This window comes from Schistocerca americana, chromosome 1, assembly GCF_021461395.2.
Source record: "Schistocerca americana isolate TAMUIC-IGC-003095 chromosome 1, iqSchAmer2.1, whole genome shotgun sequence".
Classification (NCBI taxonomy): Eukaryota; Metazoa; Arthropoda; class Insecta; order Orthoptera; family Acrididae; genus Schistocerca; species Schistocerca americana.
Window position 1 is genome coordinate 1,116,508,330 of NC_060119.1, and position 17,184 is coordinate 1,116,525,513.

Here is a 17,184-nt window from a genome sequence, read left to right on the forward strand (position 1 = left end):
TCGATGAACCCTGTGCCAGGCTCTTGAATGTGATTTGCAGAGTATCCATGTAGAGGTAGATGTAAATTACATTATGGATAACGTCGTAGCTTCACAAGACTGTTAGCAGATAATACGATTATATACAAAGAAGTCGCGACGGTGGAAAGTAGCTGAGAATTACGAAAGTCCTGCAGAGGCTCGATTGGTACAATGAGTGGGAATTGACCCTGAATATAAGCAAATATAATGTACTCTTCACAAATGGGCAGAGAAACCTATTTTAGTATAATTACACCTTTGCAGAACAATCAGTGGAAGCAGTCACGTCCATTAATTAACTGGGAGTGTGCTTACGGTTCGATTTAAATTGAACGATCACATAAAACTAATCGAAGAAAAAGCAGACACCAGACTGAGATTCATTTGGAAGAATGCTTGGGAAGTGGAGTCCAGCCATTGTGTTTACGAAGTGTAATGGTGCACGTGATGTAACACGACAGGCAAAGGAGCCTGTGTACACAGGATCTTTTTTTATATTTTCGTTCGTCCTTTCAATCAAAGACCACCATAACATTGAGTCATGTATTAAAATAATGTTTTTGCCTTCTTTTACTTGACAGTGCCACGGGTAACTCCCAAGTCGTACGCACAACATATACGGTTACTTGTACTAATCCACATCAATCCACCTCGTAATGGTGGTTTAAATCCGCGAAATGTACCGTGGAAATATATAAATATTGACTGGTAGCAGTAAACTTGCTGTGTAATACGATATCAATAACAGTCACGGTAAAATCTAACCGTAAATGCAAAAATCTTTGCGCTAAAGGATAATCATGATTAGAATTCTTCAAATGGCTCTGAGCACTATGGGACTTAACATCTATGGTCAGCAGTCCCCCAGAACTTAGAATTACTTAAACCTAACTAACCTAAGGACATCACACAACACCCAGCCATCACGAGGCAGAGAAAATCCCTGACCCCGCCGGGAATCGAACCCGGGAACCCGCGCGTGGGAAGCGAGAACGCTACCGCACGACCACGAGCTGCGGGCGATTAGAATTCTGGCAGCCTGATGATCTTTACCTTCTCCGCATACTGGGACAGCTAGCTTTCGTACTAGCCGCCTGGGGTGAGAACACTGTTAACTGCCAGCGATGGGATGACACATGTACCATCACAAACTTTAGTAGCACAGTACTTTTTATACCTTGTGATTGACTACCAAAGGCTTGCTTATCCATATGACAAACGCTTGTTACTGTGTACATCTGAGCTGCAACTTTCTTTTCCTTTGTGGAGACGTGCGTCAGTCGTGTTTACTGTACCATATTTACAATAGGGGGTACAGATATCACACGACTCCTCGAATTTTCTTCAGTGATTGTTCGTGTAATGAAGGGGTCAGTGTCAGAAACCGAGTCATTTAGATTGTAAGAACGCCGTTTATAACGTGTATAACTAAGGAAAGACACCAGCCGGAGTTTTCTAATACCGGAGGAAAAACCTGCAGAACTTAGCATTCTTTTCAAAAGTTCACTTCCCCGTGGTGTTTTTTCTTCTCCAACTCTCGTCTTCGCGCTGCTAACACTAAAAACATGTCACTACAGTCTGGCGGATCGTTTACGGCTAATTTAAACTGATGTTAATGCCACCATTAAGGATCGGCGGGACTGGTTGAGCTTTTACGACTCTGGCGTTATTAAAGGCGAGTCAGGAAATCAGCTGGAAGACGATGGAAGGAAAATCAGCGTGCCGTCCCAGCATTAAGCGATTTTACAGAAACCAGGAAAAAACGAAGTCAAGCTGACGGGAAGTGGAAGTGAACCTCGATCCCCGTGAATATGAATGTAGTGTTCCAAACACTTTATATAGATCGGTGCTGCCGACTTTAGGGATTGGACAAAAATATTGAAACACCTCAAACACAAAACATCGCCATCCTCATGTACAGTTTTCAGGGGAATCTCAAGCCATTCTTCATGAAAAATGCTGATAAGTTCAGGTAACGAAGATGGAGAGGGATACTGGCGCTGCACCCTTCTCTCCGAAGTAGACCACAAATGCTCAATAATAGTGGTTAGAAACAGTCTTGGTTGCAATTTTAGTTTTTTATTTTTCAACGACGCGTTTCGCCTTATTTAGGCATCTACAGGTTATCTCCGAGTAACCTACATCCATCTAAATCTGCTTAGTGTATTCATCCATTGGTCTCCCTCTACAGTTTTTACCCTCTACGCTTTCCTCCAGTACTAAATTGGCGATCCCTTGATGCCTCAGAATGTGTCCTACCAACCGATCCCTTCTTGTAATCAGTTTGTGCCACAATTTTCTCTTCTCCCCAATTCTATTCAGCACTTCCTCATTAGCAACGTGATCTACGAATCTAATCTTCAGCGTTCTTCTGTAGCACCACAGCAACTGTTATTATTATTGTTATTATTTTCCGATGAAGCCATCTGGTTGCTTGCACAGGTTGGCAGCCCAAGAAGCCTGTGGATGGTTTTTAAGGCGGTTTTCCATCTACCTCAGCGAATGCGGTCTTGTTCCCCTTATTCCGCCTCAGTTACACTGTGTTGGCGATTGCTGTGCAAACACTGTCTCCACGTACGCGTATTCTACCACGCAAACATTTGGGGTTACACTCGTCTGGTATGAGACGTTTCCGGGGGGTCCACTGGGGGCCGAACCGCACAGTAACCCTGGGTTCGGTGTTGGGCGGCGGTGCGGTGGGTGGACTCCTGTGGCCTGTGGTGGTGTTGAGAACCACTGAGGGCTAAGACGGGACGAAGCCTCTACGTCGTTTATAGGTCCCCCGTTTAATACACTACAATACAATTGCGTACACTACAGTATATCTGCAAGTGAAGCGCTGTCATAAGCTGCGCGTGTAAACGCACTGCAGTGCGCAGCACAATAATTAACCTTCGACTGGTACTTCACTTGATCATACTCTTCACACATGATCGCTTTGCCAACATCTATTCATATGTGTATCAATCAGCTTCCGTCTTATTCCTGGCCTTATCCCGTGTCTTCACGGGGTCGGCATGTTCTGGATTTGGCAGTGTGTGGCCAGATGGCCTTCCTGGCAACTACCCCAACCCTCCTTCTCCCTGCCTTGCGTTTGCTTTCTGGGATGAAATTTGTGTACCCCATCTGTCTGCTTCTAGTGCTATCCTATGACAACGTGTTCGAAATGTTTCCGACCCATGTAACTGGGGCAGGACATGGATATCAGCCCGGCATTCACCTAGTCCCGGGTGGGGGGTGGGGGGGGGGGGGAGGGGGGTTGGGGGCGAACCCTACAATAACCCTGGGTTCGGGGCGGCGGTGGAATGAGTGGACTGCTGACTGTTCTGGGGTTGTGTACCACAGAGGGCTACGTCGGGGACGACGCCTCCCCGTCGTTTCTAGGTCCCCAGTTCAATACAATACATTAAAAATAGGTAGATGGAGATAGAGAGAGGTGTCTCTGTGTGTGTGTGGTGTGTGTGTGTGTGTGTGTGTGTGTGTGTGTTTGTTGTTTAGGTTCACACTGTGCTGGTTTTTAATCTGTCAGTGGTTTTGCTTGTTTGGTAAATGGAGCTCACCGACATCTTTGTAACAGTGATGCTGTTCTGTTGACAGGTTGAGGCGGGAGACGTCATCGTCAAGGTCAATGAGACGGACGTTGACAGGTTCAGCACCAAAGAGGGTGAGTATCTGCTGGGCTGTGGCCTCTCAAAAACAAAACTTTCTACGGTGGAAGTAAGAATTGTAGCAACAAATGACGTTCAGAAGTTGAGTAGTGGCTCATAGACAAGGTGCAGCGTGCCGAAAAAAATCTTGCCTTTCGATACTGACTTCCATTTTGGTAACCACGAACCTTTACACAGATTGTCTCGTGCACGTTGGAAAGTAGAAATGAGGTACATTGAATGTCGTACTGTAGTCCCATCTTCATAACTTATAAAATCTGACGCTGACTCTAACCTTTTGCAGAATTGTATTGCACGTAGCTAGCTCGCGTTTTATGACCTTTGTGCAGACTAAAAATATCCTCTTTAGGAATAAACATGAATTCAGCAAGCAGCGAGCTTACGAAATTCGGCTCGCTCTAAGCGTCTGCGAGACCCAGTAGGCAATACATAAAGGCACCTAGGCTGATCTCGTGTTTCTTGACTTCCGGAAGGCATTCGATGCAGTTCCGCACTGTCGCCTATTGAATAAATTACGAGCTCACGGAATTTCATTTCAACTTTGTGATGGATCGGAGGACTTTTCTGGCAGTTAGAACTCAAAGCGTCGCCCTCCGCGGATCGAAATCGTCACTTGTGAAGTTAACTTTCGGAGTACCCGAGGGACCGTTGCTGTTCACAACGTACACTGCCCGACAAAAAGCGAAGCGCCGAGAAGCCATGGTCGGATGTCAGAGTAACTTCGTACACTTACAAGCCATCGGCAGGTACGTGAAGGATTAAGGATGCAATTATCTGTGACAAGTAGAACGGCCACCAGAGTGCATTGGTGGTGTTTGTATTTCGTTTTGTTACCAAGCCTTGTAGGGTATGTGAGGGAGCGCGAGCAGCGTCAGATGTTAAGTGATCGCAGAGAAGGACACACAGATGCCGCATACTCGTATGAGACAGCGTTATCAGCACCTGGCAGTTTAAAAGGGGTCTTACTGTAGGGTCTCCATTTGGAGCAACTGTATGTGAGAATGTCCCGATGTTAGACTGTATGGGATCGTGGGGGCAGGTATACTCGTCGTCAATGTTAAGGTCTTCCACCTCTGACTGCCACAAGGGAGAATCGCCGTACTGTGCACCACGCACATCGTAGCCGCTTCACATTCGTGCCAGCAGTCAGAAAACAAGTTTATGGACTTCCAATATTCCCCCGTAGACCAAATCCTCTCAAGTATTTCTTTGTCCAGCCGCGAGTCAGTAGAAGGTGATACAGACGTTGTGCAGTATTACTGGCCAATCTTATTCACCCAGAACTGCCTTGTTTATCCGGAAATGCAAGTTTGATGCTAACCTCTCCCTGGATTACCATGGTGAATCGCCGCCTTGAACTTCCTCCCACATGTTCAAATGGTTCAAGTGGTCCTAAGCACTATGGGACTTAACATCTGAAGTCATCAGTCCCCTAGAACTTAGAACTACTTAAACCTATCTAACCTAAGGACATCACACACATCCATGCCTGAGGCAGGATTCTAACCTGCGACCGTAGCAGCAGCGCGGTTCCGGACTGAAGTGCTTAGAACCGCTCTGCCACAGCGGCCGGCGTCCCACATGCTCCGTCTTCCTCTACAGTTTTCCCCTCTACAGTTCCCTCTAGTACCAAGGGCGTTATCCTCGTATGTCGTAACATACGTCCTATCATCCTGTCCCTTCTTCTTCGTTTCAGTGTTTTCCATATATTCCTTTCCGATTCTGCGCAGAACCTCCTCATTTCTTATCTTATCAGTCAACCTAATGTTCAACATCCTTCTGTAGGACATAATCTCAAGTGCTTCGATTCTCTTTCGTTCCGGTTTTCCCACAGACAGTGTTTCACTACCATACACTGTTGCTCTCCAAACGTACATCCTCAGAAATTTCTTCTTTAAATTAAAACCTACGTTTGATAAAAGTAGACTTCTCTTGGCCGGGAGTGCCCTTTTTGCCAGTGTTGGTCTCAGTCTCCTTTTGATGTCCTCCTTGCTCCCCGTCATGGGTTATTTATTTCGCTGCCTAAGTAGCAGAATTCCTGAAGCCCATCAACTTCGTGATCACCAGTCCTGATGTTATGAGTTTCCCTGTTATCATTTCTGCCACTTCTCATTACTTTCGTCTATATTCGATTTACTCTCAGTCCGTATTGTGTACTCATTAGACTGTTCATTCCATTTAGCAAATCCTATAACTCTTTTCAATTTCGCTGAGGTTAGAGAATCTTATTGAAATCCTGTGACCTTAAAATTTAACTCTACTCTTGAACTTTTCTTTTATTGAATAGTAGGGTCGAAAGACTACATCCATGACCTACACCCTTTTTAATCCGTGCACTTCGTCTTGGTCTTCCACTCTTGTCCCCTCTACATATTACGCATTGCCCGTCTTTCCCTATGGCTTACCCTTATTTTTCTCAGAATTTGGGACTTCTTGCATCATTTTACACTGTCGGGGTCTTTTTCTAGGTCGCCATATCCTATAAACGTGTCTTGATTTTCTTGCTTCCATTATCAACGGCAACGTCAGAATGCCTCTCTGGTGCCTTTATCTTTCCTAAATCCGAGCTGATCGTCATCTAACACAGCCTCACTTTTCTTTTCCATTCTTCTGTATCCTTGTCAGCAACCTGGATGCATGATTGAGCGGGAATTCTCGCATTTTTCGTCTCTTGCAATCATTTGGAATTGTGTGGATGATATTTTTCCAAAAGTCAGGTGGCATATGGCCGTACGTGTACATTCTTCACACCAACGTGAATAATAATTTTGTTGCCTCTTTCCCCAATCATTTTAGAAATTCTGATGGAATGTTATCTATCCCTTCTGCCTTATTCGATCATAAGTCTTTGAGATCTGTCTTAAATTCTGCTTGTAGTACTGGATCCCCTATCTCTTCTATATCGACTCTTGTTTCTTCTTCTATCAGCGTCATCAGACCAGTATTCCCCCACGTAGATGCCTTCAATGTGCTCTACCCGCTCTCCCCTCTGCATTTAACTGTGGAATTCGCGTTGCACTCTGTTAGCACTCTTGCTTTTAATTTCACCGAAGGTTGTTTTAACCTCTCTATATGCTGAGTCGGTCCTTGCGACAATCATTTCTTTTTCGGTTTATGACGTCCTTCCCAATCGAATCATTGCAGGTATCATGGCCAGAGGGTGCAACCGTCATAGTGATAAGTGGGATAATACGGCCAAGTGCGTTGTACATTTGATTCGATTTTGTAATCACTGAAATGACATCACATACCTCTCAAAACGTGAAGCTTTATTATTTTTTTCCTCCCCCCCCCCCTCCCATTTCTGGGTGCTTATAATAAATAATTCGAGGGATTACGTGCGAAGATTTGTGATGCTGTTGTTTATAGGAAATTCGCAGCACCAGAGAATTATATGTGGGGATTTGCAAGGTAGCAGATGAACCCTGAACGTAAATAAAACTAACGTACTGCATATAAATGGGTGGAAATAACAATTGCTGTGCGATTACGCTATTACCAGTAAATCAGTAGAACAGTAACAAGTATAAGATAAGCGGGAGCGTGCGTGACGATTGATATTAAGTGCAACTAACGCACAGAAGTAGTTACAGATACAAGACTAATATTATTAGAATAATACAAAGAAATTACAATGCACACACGAAGGAGGTGGCTTAAAAAACACTTGTTCGGCCTGTTCTTGAGTGTTGCTCATGTCTGGGTCTAACAGGATTCATAGAGGCGACTGCAAAGATCCATAGAGCCACAGCTCGTTCCCCTTAGATTTGTTTAGGAAGCACACGGAAATGTACCCCAAACTACGAATAGGTTCGCTCTGTATTATTTAGCATAGTTTATTGTGTGTTGAACTGGATTGTCTGCTGTGGCTGTTTCTTGGAAACCTTATTGGAACGTATTTTAAGTATTTATGAAGACAGATGGTTTGGAAATGGATGTAATGTCCGAAACTAGTCACCACCAATAAATGAAGGGTACTTCTTAATTTTACGATATAGTCGTGTGTCTCACGTAAAGGTATAATGATGAAATTCCGTAAGAGTCAAGCAACTTAGTACTTCTTGTCACATTGGTGCACATCCTCTAGAGGTTTACGGTAGTCATTCTCCCACGTACTTCTCGCAAAAGGAACAGAAAAAGAAAGGGGGGGGTCCTGGTGGGAGAATATACGATGACAGGGATACCAGAAGGACTCTTCGTCGCAGGCTCCAAGTTGCGATTTAGATGTACAGTCGCAGATGCACCTAAACTGGCAAATAAAAATTGTTTTCTCCATTATTGTTCAGAATGTGGAGTAGTGCTTATCCGGGAATATATCTGTACAGTTGTAGGATTTGGCATTGAATGACTAACGGGATATGAATAAAAATTACTCGCAAACACTTAAATCATGGATGTTACGCGACGCTGTCTTGGGACTTCGCGAAGTGCCGGCGATCCGGACTGGCTGGACGGAACTAGCTTATCGTTCCGTTGCAGCTTCTGACGTTTGGTTTTGGGCAAATTTTCACTTCACGATTTTGATGGGTTTTTCAGTTGATTTCATGTTTTACTAAAACTGGGTAAACCTTTCCTCGGGTGTTATCGACGTTCCTAGACGCCCCTACGTAATTACCTGGTAATGAACTGCAAAGTGTGAATTTCGTGCAGCGTTGTGGCTCTGCTCAATCAAACAGTCAATCAGTTAATCAGTCTTAGCGTTCCGCCGTGAAGGGCAGTGATTCGAAAAATAAAAAGAATCACAATCCAAAGCTGTATGTGCAAAATGAATTACTTTTGCTTCAACGTTTGCCTCTCTTCTGCCTGGGTCATTTAAAGGAGGGGAGTCCTCCACCTACAATTTGCTACTTTATTGTTGTTAATTTGTTTATTGTCGCCTAAAGGACGACGAATGGGGGAGGGGGGGGGATGGAAATAAGAAATCAGGTGCATAATTTATCATTGAATCGTGTGACCTTTGTTATGTATTCCCTACTTGAATTCTTGTTTGTAGTGTTCCTGAATTGGAAAGAGGAAAGAAGACCTGCATTTGTCGAGAATGGAAAACAGTCTTAAACCATATATACTGGCATGTTTACCAAGATATTGTCGTTAACCTTGCACCTGGAATAAATACAAGTCCGGTTCACAATCTTGTCTAGAAATATAGCGCGCCGTGAATTTAGCTGTATGAGCAGCTTACATGAATTGTTTAACCCAAGCGAAATTGTAACCTTACTCAACAATAGTAGTACAATGGAACCAGAACCGTTAATTGCGTTTACTTGGGAAGCACCTTCAACGATAAAAATCTTTGTATTAATAAAGGTGTAAAGATGTACGTCCTGAAGTTCGTGCTTACTCACCTGATACAATGTAATTAGTACAAATTTACTTCTACATATATCCTTCGAACCACTGTGAAGTGGATGGTATGCCAGTGCTTTCCATTGTGCGACTTAAGATCCGCCCTCGCAGCTTTACGTCCGCTGGTACCTCATTTGAGCCGGCCGGGGTGGCCGAGCGGTTCTAGGCGCTTCAGTCTGGAACCGCGCGACCGCTACGGTCGCAGGTTCGAATCCTGCCTCGGGCATGGATGTGTGTGATGTCCTTAGGTTAGTTAGGTTTAAGTAGTTCTAAGTACTAGGAAACTGATGGCCTCAGATGTTAAGTCCCATAGTGCTCAGAGCCATTTGAACAATTTGATTTTCGTACCTCATTTCCTACCTTTCAGATTTAATAGAGGTTCCCTCGCATACCTTTCAGGATTAAAACTCCTGTATGAGAGGATATTGCGAAGACAAGGCTTAGGCATAGCCTTTCTTCTAGGAGTGCTAGTCTCGCAAGGTAAGCGGCGGGATTTATGTGAAGGTAGAAGTAACTTCAGGTGTGGCCCGTGGTAGTGTCTTCGCACCCTTGCCGATCATGTTTTATATTCATGACCTGACAAACAATATTAATAGCAGCCTTAGTTTTTTCGCAGCACTGTCCGAAACGAGATAGGAGATAAGGTATTGGCGTATGTAAAGCTGTGAAGACGAATCGGGAGCCGTGCTTGGATAGCTCAGTCGATGGAGCAATTGTCCGTGAAAGCCAAAGGTCCCAGCTCCGAGTCCTGGGCCAGCACACATTTTTAATTTATCGGGTTTCAAATCAGCGAAGCTTCGCTGCAGAGTGAAATCTAATTCTGTATCCTTTGTAGGCTGACTGCATTTTCCCAGTATCCTACGAATGAACCAAAATCTTGTTACTGAGCTTGTTTTGATCATTCCACTTAATATTCCTACAAAATGTTATACTAAGGTTTTTGCATGAGTTGACTGATTCAAATTGTGACTCGTTGTCATTTATATTGTAGCCATTGGGTGAAACTTCTAGTGTTTCATAAAGCGTAGAGTTTTTCATCCCGGAACATTTAAAACAAGCTGCCAAAATTTGCACCACTATTAAATATTATAAAACCCTAACTCGACATTTCTGCAGCTCGTTTCAGACATTACTTTATTGCAGGTAGCTGCAAAAAAAACTGAGGCTACTATTGTCTGCCAAGTCACGAAAGTAAAACTTGATCGGCAAGGTTCCCAACACACTACCATGAGGCGCGCCTGAAGTTACTTTCTGCTTGGTCTCCGTGCCCTTACAAGAGAATTGAAGACGTATTTGAAGTCTTGATGGGCAAAGTAGTCTTCCGGAAGAGTCTTCTGCGCCAACCACGCTGTCAAGGAATACCAATGACCAGACGTTTCTGTCAATAATGTGTATATACATTTTTTTTAAAAAAAGGTTGTTATTCTTTCCACAGAAGGTATTCTGTAGCAAGATACTTACTATCTAATACGTGTTGTAGTTAAAGGCGCAATAAAAGTCTTAAAAATTGGAATTGCCAAGTCCTGATTTTTAGTAAAGATTAAGTTATTCTACGGATAAGGATATTTATAAAGTCGGGGGTTTGCAGGCTACTCGAGCTGAAGATCACAACGAGGCAACTTCAAATACAAGCGTACCCTCGCAGTGGTACTTTCATTAATAAACGTTAGCGTGGTACAGAGTCAAATGCTTTCCTGAAGTCAAGAAATACAGCATCTGACGACCTTGGTCCAAGGCTTTCACAGTGTCATGTGAGAAAGCACGGAGAAGAATTCTGAAGAATTTTATAATTCGTTTGTTGGTATGCTATATGTATTATTTATGATTGGTACTGCGCTCCACTGAATTTGACGTGTCTGTTGAACTTTTGCTTCAGTGTAGACTCGCAGAAGTGGTCTGCACATGTTCGTTTGGATGTAAAGATTCGCGAAGAACGAAGAGGAAATCATAAGTCGAAGAACTTGCCGTTACGCCGAACTTCGCACAGCTCCATAAGGTCGTCTGGTCTTCCCTTAGCCTGGAATAATATCCCCGTAATGGAGCCTCAGAACTCGTCTAAGTGACTGGATACCTACAAAACAATTGCTGCAGAAGAGATTTGTCGCAATGGAAGTTCCGAATCAGAACGTATCTGGTAGTACCTGTCAAGAGACTGTAGTAGGAATTTGTATATCTATAGAAGGCGACACGCCTTGGAGATGAAGAAGAGAGCTGACGTACCTGTGGCAGAAGACACTAGCGCCTGAGTCGCTCCAAAGACGACTGAGAAAGTGCTGCGGCTGCCGATTGGTTCGGTAAGGGAATGTGTGTTGTTGGATTGTGAATAACGAGTGCTGTGGTCGTGACGTTGCTGTGAGACTTCAGTGTGCACGAGTGCCGGTGTGTCTCCCATCCTGCGGGCGCCGCTGTGTGTGAACGGTTTGTGCGCTGTCTGACCTAACCGTGTTACAAGAGTCGTACCCTTCCCTTGTGCCTCTAATGTTCGCATCGACACGATTTGCTTCCGCAATTGTCTCGCTTGATTTCGCTCGTAAACCTCCAACTGGCTTTTATTTTCCTAGAGTGCTCGTGGGGTTCGCAACGATTTTCTTCCAGAAATTAGACGTAGTGGACAGTCGTTCTACACTGTACCACAGCGTCGACTGTGATAATCAAGACATACTGTACGAAGTATCTTCGTGTTTCGGCACGTTGAGAATAGTACTCCATTTGTCAGAAAATTTCAGTGACATATTGCTGAGCTTGCAATACTAAAAAGGAGCAAATGTTATTATGTTACCTGATACGGTTACGTCATTGAAAATACCTTGGTCATGTTTCCTAGTAAACTCGTTAGATTGCTGGGCTGTACTTTGCAACACACTGTTTGGATTCGTGACGCATTAGTTGCTGTGACACAATAGATGCTGATTGTGAGGAAAGAGTGAACATTAAGTTCTGCGTTCAGTTCGGGAAAACCCTTAGGGAATCGGGGACAATGATTAAGCAAGCATAGACAGAGGAGTCACTTACAAGAAGTCGTGTTTTCGAGTGGCACAAAAGGTTTTGCGAAGACAGAGAGCCGGCCTCTGTGACAGAGCGGTTCTAGGCGCTTCACTCCGGAACCGCGCTGCTGACGGTCGCAGGTTCGAATCCTGCCTCTGGCATGGATGTGTGTGATGTCCTTAGGTTTGTTAGGTTTAAGTAGTTCTAAGCTGAGGAGACTGATGACGTCAGATGTTAAGTCCCATAGTGCTCAGAGCCATTTGACCAATTTGAAGACAGAGATTCAGTGGGAGATGATCCCAGAGCTGGTCCCCCGTCTACAGCACATACTGACGCAAACGTGGAGCGTGCAAGGCAGTTATTTCTAGTGTACAGTCATGTAACTGTGCGTGCCATATCAGAACAACTTAATTTGAATCATGATGTGTGTTATAAAATTTTACACGATGACCTAATGGAAACGGGAACTGAATGCAAAACTCGTTCCTCACAGTCTAATAGACGAACAGAAAGAGAAAAGACGAAGAATTTCTGCTGAACTACTGCATAGAGCCGGATGTGATCCCACGTTTTCTGTTAAAGATTAATGCTGGGGAATGGAAGTTGGTGCTACCATTGTGACCTTTACACGAAGCGTCAAATTTCTGAATGGCGTAGGCCTGGGTCACCAACTGCGAAAAAAGTCAAACGATAACCTTAGAGAACAAAGACAACGTTGATCGAATCCTTTGATAGTAAAGGATTAGTTCATCATGAGTATGTTCCTCCAGGCCAAACAGTGAACCAAACTCTTTACATAGACGTGTTCAAACATTTGCATCACGCATCTCGACCTCGCCGACCTGATTTGTGGCATTCTTCAGGACTGGTTCATACTGTATGACAATGCAAGACCGAATATTGCTTTGTCTGTTACCGAGTACCTGGCCAGACATTCTGTTGCTTTTTTTTTGTTATGGTTTTAGGGCGCAAAACATTCTGTCACTGCCATCCCACATCCTCCATGTTCGCCCAACCTCTTGCCTTGCAATCTTTTCTTGTTTCCGCCAGTGAAAAGGCGACTGAAACGAAGGGTGCATCAGGATATAGCAGACGTCCAATGGGCTGTGGCAAACGAGCTTACCAACATCGCAGTTGAAAATTTTCCCGCTTGCTTCCAAGACCTCCAGAAAAGTTGCCAACTGCGTACAGATAGCGAAGGGGACTACTTCGATGGGAGATGGATCATTATTTGGTGTTATTTTGTATTTTTAAAAAGCCTATCCTGGAACTTTTCTGACAAAGTGAGTAGAAGGCAGTGTGGTATAGTATACTAGACGGCGAATGTTCGTACAGAAACGAAAGGAGTATCGGGTGTGCCCCAAGGAAGCCTAATAGAACCTCGTATGTTCTGAATACACATTAAACAGCTCTCTGTAAAGATCGATAAATGCAAGACAATAGCTCTAACTCTTTATGATTGGATTACGAGATTGGTGGTGAGCATCTCAAGGAAGTTACAGCGTATAAGTATTTAGGGATGATTAGAAGAAGCGATATGGAATGAGACGATCACGTAAAATAAGTGTTACGCAAAGCTAATAGAAGACGTAGTTGATAGATGCATTACATTTTCGCAGAACCTTACCAACAAATCTAAAACTCAGACAAGACGCTATTAGTGTCAATTGCATAGTATTGTTCCAGTGTTTGGAGACCCTAACAACTAGACATGACAGCAAATTCGCTGCTAGGCTCCTAACAGGTTGGTACTGCCCATACTGCAGTGTGAATAAATGTTCTTGGAACTTAAACGAGAATCCTGGGAAGAGAAAATAATAGTAGAAGAGATTAGGGAACGTGTAGGGAGAGTGATTCAGTTTTCGCTTGCTCAGTACGGGGATGGAATAGGGGAAAAAAAAATTCTTGGAACGAAGAACCCTTCGCCATGCACTTTGCGGTTAACGAACGGGATGTAACTAAATGCCTTTTACAGACTTTGAGGACATGTTTCTTAAAACAAGAAAAAAAGGTCCGGTAAAGTTTCACAGTAGCAAAGATGAAAAACATCACTTCTACTGAAAAGGTTCTCATAGTTCTTAAGGTATGCATTTTAGAGTTCATGTTTACTGGGCATATTTTTCTTGTTTTGGTCCTAGTACCTCCTCCCAAAATGTGGAAAGCAAAGAGCTTGCAGTAGAAGGTATATGTTTCACAGTATCTAAGATGGATATACCCTTCTGAAGGGATACAGTTTAGAGCCCATGTTTGTTAGACATTTTTTCTTGTTTTCGTGTAAGGAACGTATCCTCATAGTCTGTAAATGTCACACCTAGTATGTAGATATAAGTTGTCATGTAGGCGTTAAGTTCTTGAAACTGATTTGCTTTCTAACCGTGGCGTACCGAGAAATATGCAAAACGAAAACTGAGGTTCTCTTATCAGAATACAGCAGACACGACACATTGTTAAGCTATAAGAAATTGACACAAGCTATCTGATGGTTGAATTGTGAGTACCGTCTTTATCCACGTGGTCGTTCTTTTGGCTGTCTTGTAACAGCGATCCGACATACGAACCTCCCAACAAGAGGTCAGTAGTAGTCTTGTGGTATAAACTACTATAAAACGCATAGTACAGCTTCCATTACCGAATAGGTGTGGTTCACGTAGCAGCCGACACGATATGCATGTATGTATGGGAAAAAGAAAAAAAGAACCTTGTTTCCTGTGCGCATTTCTTGTGCAATTGACACGTTCCATATCATAACGGTTTTTCCGTGCTATTGATCAATGGAACACGTAACTAACTAACTAACTGTGTGTGTGATGTGCACATTGTAGCGCCTGTGATATGGGTGTTGGATTTAAGTGTGAAGTTACTGTGTCTGTGAGGCCTCCCCAGTTTATGAAAGAATGACAGAAACGCACTGGAGTTCGACTCGTGAGGTACTTTTCGTCATGCATTTCGGAAGATACGAGAGCGAATAAAATGACGAGCCTGTACCATAATAAAAAAATCGAACAATGGTCCCGTAACCTGTAAGTTGAGAAGACTTTTGCGAACAGTGTTTGGTATAAGTACCTTGCAACCATTCTTCCTCATTTGCTTGTTCATGTTGCTGACCCTACAGATAACATAAACTATTACTCATCATTTTCATCTAAATTTTGTTTCTAATAACCCTTTAAGGCCTGAATTTTTTCTGGAGCAAGAAATATTTTTATTTTTGTGGTAATGCTCTGGTGAGTTTTTAATAATTTTGGCTGCAAGAAGTATACAAAAATAAGTACCCGTTCTCAAAACAGACGTTATACACTTGGCTTCATTTTATGGACTAAAATAACTAATTACAAAACATTCTCTATTGTAATTTGTAGTAAAATGATCATTCAGTCATCATCATGTAAAATAACGATAACAATATTCAGTTATACAATGTGTACCTCAGGTTCCTGTTTTTGAAAAAATACTTCTGTCACAGCTAGACACAGTAAAATTTAATGTACACAATTACAGCCATAGAGTTTGAAAGGGTTAAACTTCTTTCACCGAATCGTTTTAGGCATCCTCGTTGGTCTACTAAGGAACTAGTTACTGTAATAAATATTGGTCAACTACAGATCATAATTTTTGAGTCTGTTGATTTAGATAAGTAATGTCTCATTTGAGCACTTCTACGTTGTCTTGAAGTTCGCATTAGTTATGAGCAAAAGTACGAATTGAGCAATTACGTTTATGTCTCCTATGATTTATATATATACCCACTGTCTCATCTGTAAGCATTTCTGGACAAAGTAATGGCACCAAGTAAACTACTTATATGTACTTCGAACAAAACCAGTTCTTGCAGTTTTAATGATATTTTATCCATGTTGGATCTTGTGCGTTTTCCATGATCGTTTCTTTCGTCTTCTTTTACGAAATACTATTGTTTAGAAACATCGAACTGTCTGTAGCAGTTAATATACCGTCATCGCTCGTCTTGTCCAATAATAGAAAGGAGCTTCGGAGGTATGGATGGGACATATCAGTTTATTGGCCCAGGTACACGACTGGAGCGGAAGTGTAAGAGCTTCCTAGTGGACAGAATCCAGTACGTCCTGCTCAGTGTGGGGGCGTAGTCGGAAAAGTCAGATGTCAGGCGCACCTTAAAATAGTGTGTACGGGCATTGATACTTGCGTTTACGTCTGTGATTAAAATTGCATTAGATATTCCTACCTTTTTTTGCCTTAATAACAGTCGCGACACATCATATGATGGATTCCAGAGGGCAGCGTAAGCGTTTGGGAAGCTATGCTCATCCGTGATTGTTCAATCAACGCCCACCCCAAATCGCAGAGATAGCACCTTTGGCTCAGTGTTTTAGGTGTGCTCAGCAGAATCGAAATCATATGATCTAGGTTTCATGCAACCACTCTCATGCGTGAGAAGTTTTCCGCAAGTGTTCAAACTCGAGTCATAGAAATGGTGTCACGATTGGTTTTGTTTTCTAAGCAAGTTATCAGATAATCTGTTCAGAGAGAAAGAAAAGGATGTTAAGAAACTAGGAAACTAAATTATAATTCAGACTTGTATATATACGTTTCTGGGTTTTGGTTGTTGCAGTAGAAGGCTACAGTTGGCTACTTGATACACTGCTTGACAAGAAGAGTGGAGCACCTGGAAGGGGTAAGGAACGAAATGACACTTTACGGGTTGATAGGATATGTGTGGCCTTATTTCCGTCTACTTAAAAAAAAAAATCTAGGGAGTATGAGCTTGCTTATCAGTGTGACGTTGCGCTCCTCTCTTGCCTGGATGCATGCACTGATTCGGTTGGAAAGGGTGTGACAAAGCCGCTGTATCCTTTCCTGAGGCACACTATTCCACAACTATTGTGACTAGTCCTGGATGCTTCTTGCTGTGGAACGGAGTTTACTTACAAGGTGGTCCCACGAAAGTTCTATCGGGGACAGATCTGGGGAACTTGGTGGCCACTGGAGTACCTCAACATGACGCAGACATTATGTAGCCACACGTACCGTGCGTCAGCGAGCATTATCTTGTTGCAAAAGGGGCCACGATACTGTCAAGTGAGACGTAACACACGAGGAGGCATGATGTCCGTGAGCTACCGTTGTGCCGCCCGAGTTCCGTTAGTAACTATCAGCCGTGATCTGAAGTCATACGCGATGGCTCCCT

At 43.2% G+C, this 17,184-nt stretch overlaps 1 protein-coding gene across 4 annotated transcripts in view; it reads left to right on the forward strand.

The window, feature by feature from the left end:
* The window catches only part of LOC124618836 (PH and SEC7 domain-containing protein), an 814,418-nt gene that overhangs the window by 537,144 nt on the left and 260,090 nt on the right, over positions 1-17,184 (forward strand). For all 4 annotated transcript variants that reach the window (XR_006980055.1, XM_047145380.1, XM_047145381.1 and 1 more), the window contains exon 2: positions 3,619-3,685. Coding sequence is in view for 3 of the 4 variants with exons in the window: in XM_047145380.1 (XP_047001336.1) it covers positions 3,619-3,685 (67 nt within the window). In the remaining variant the exon portion in view is untranslated. The remainder of the gene's footprint in view (positions 1-3,618; positions 3,686-17,184) is intronic.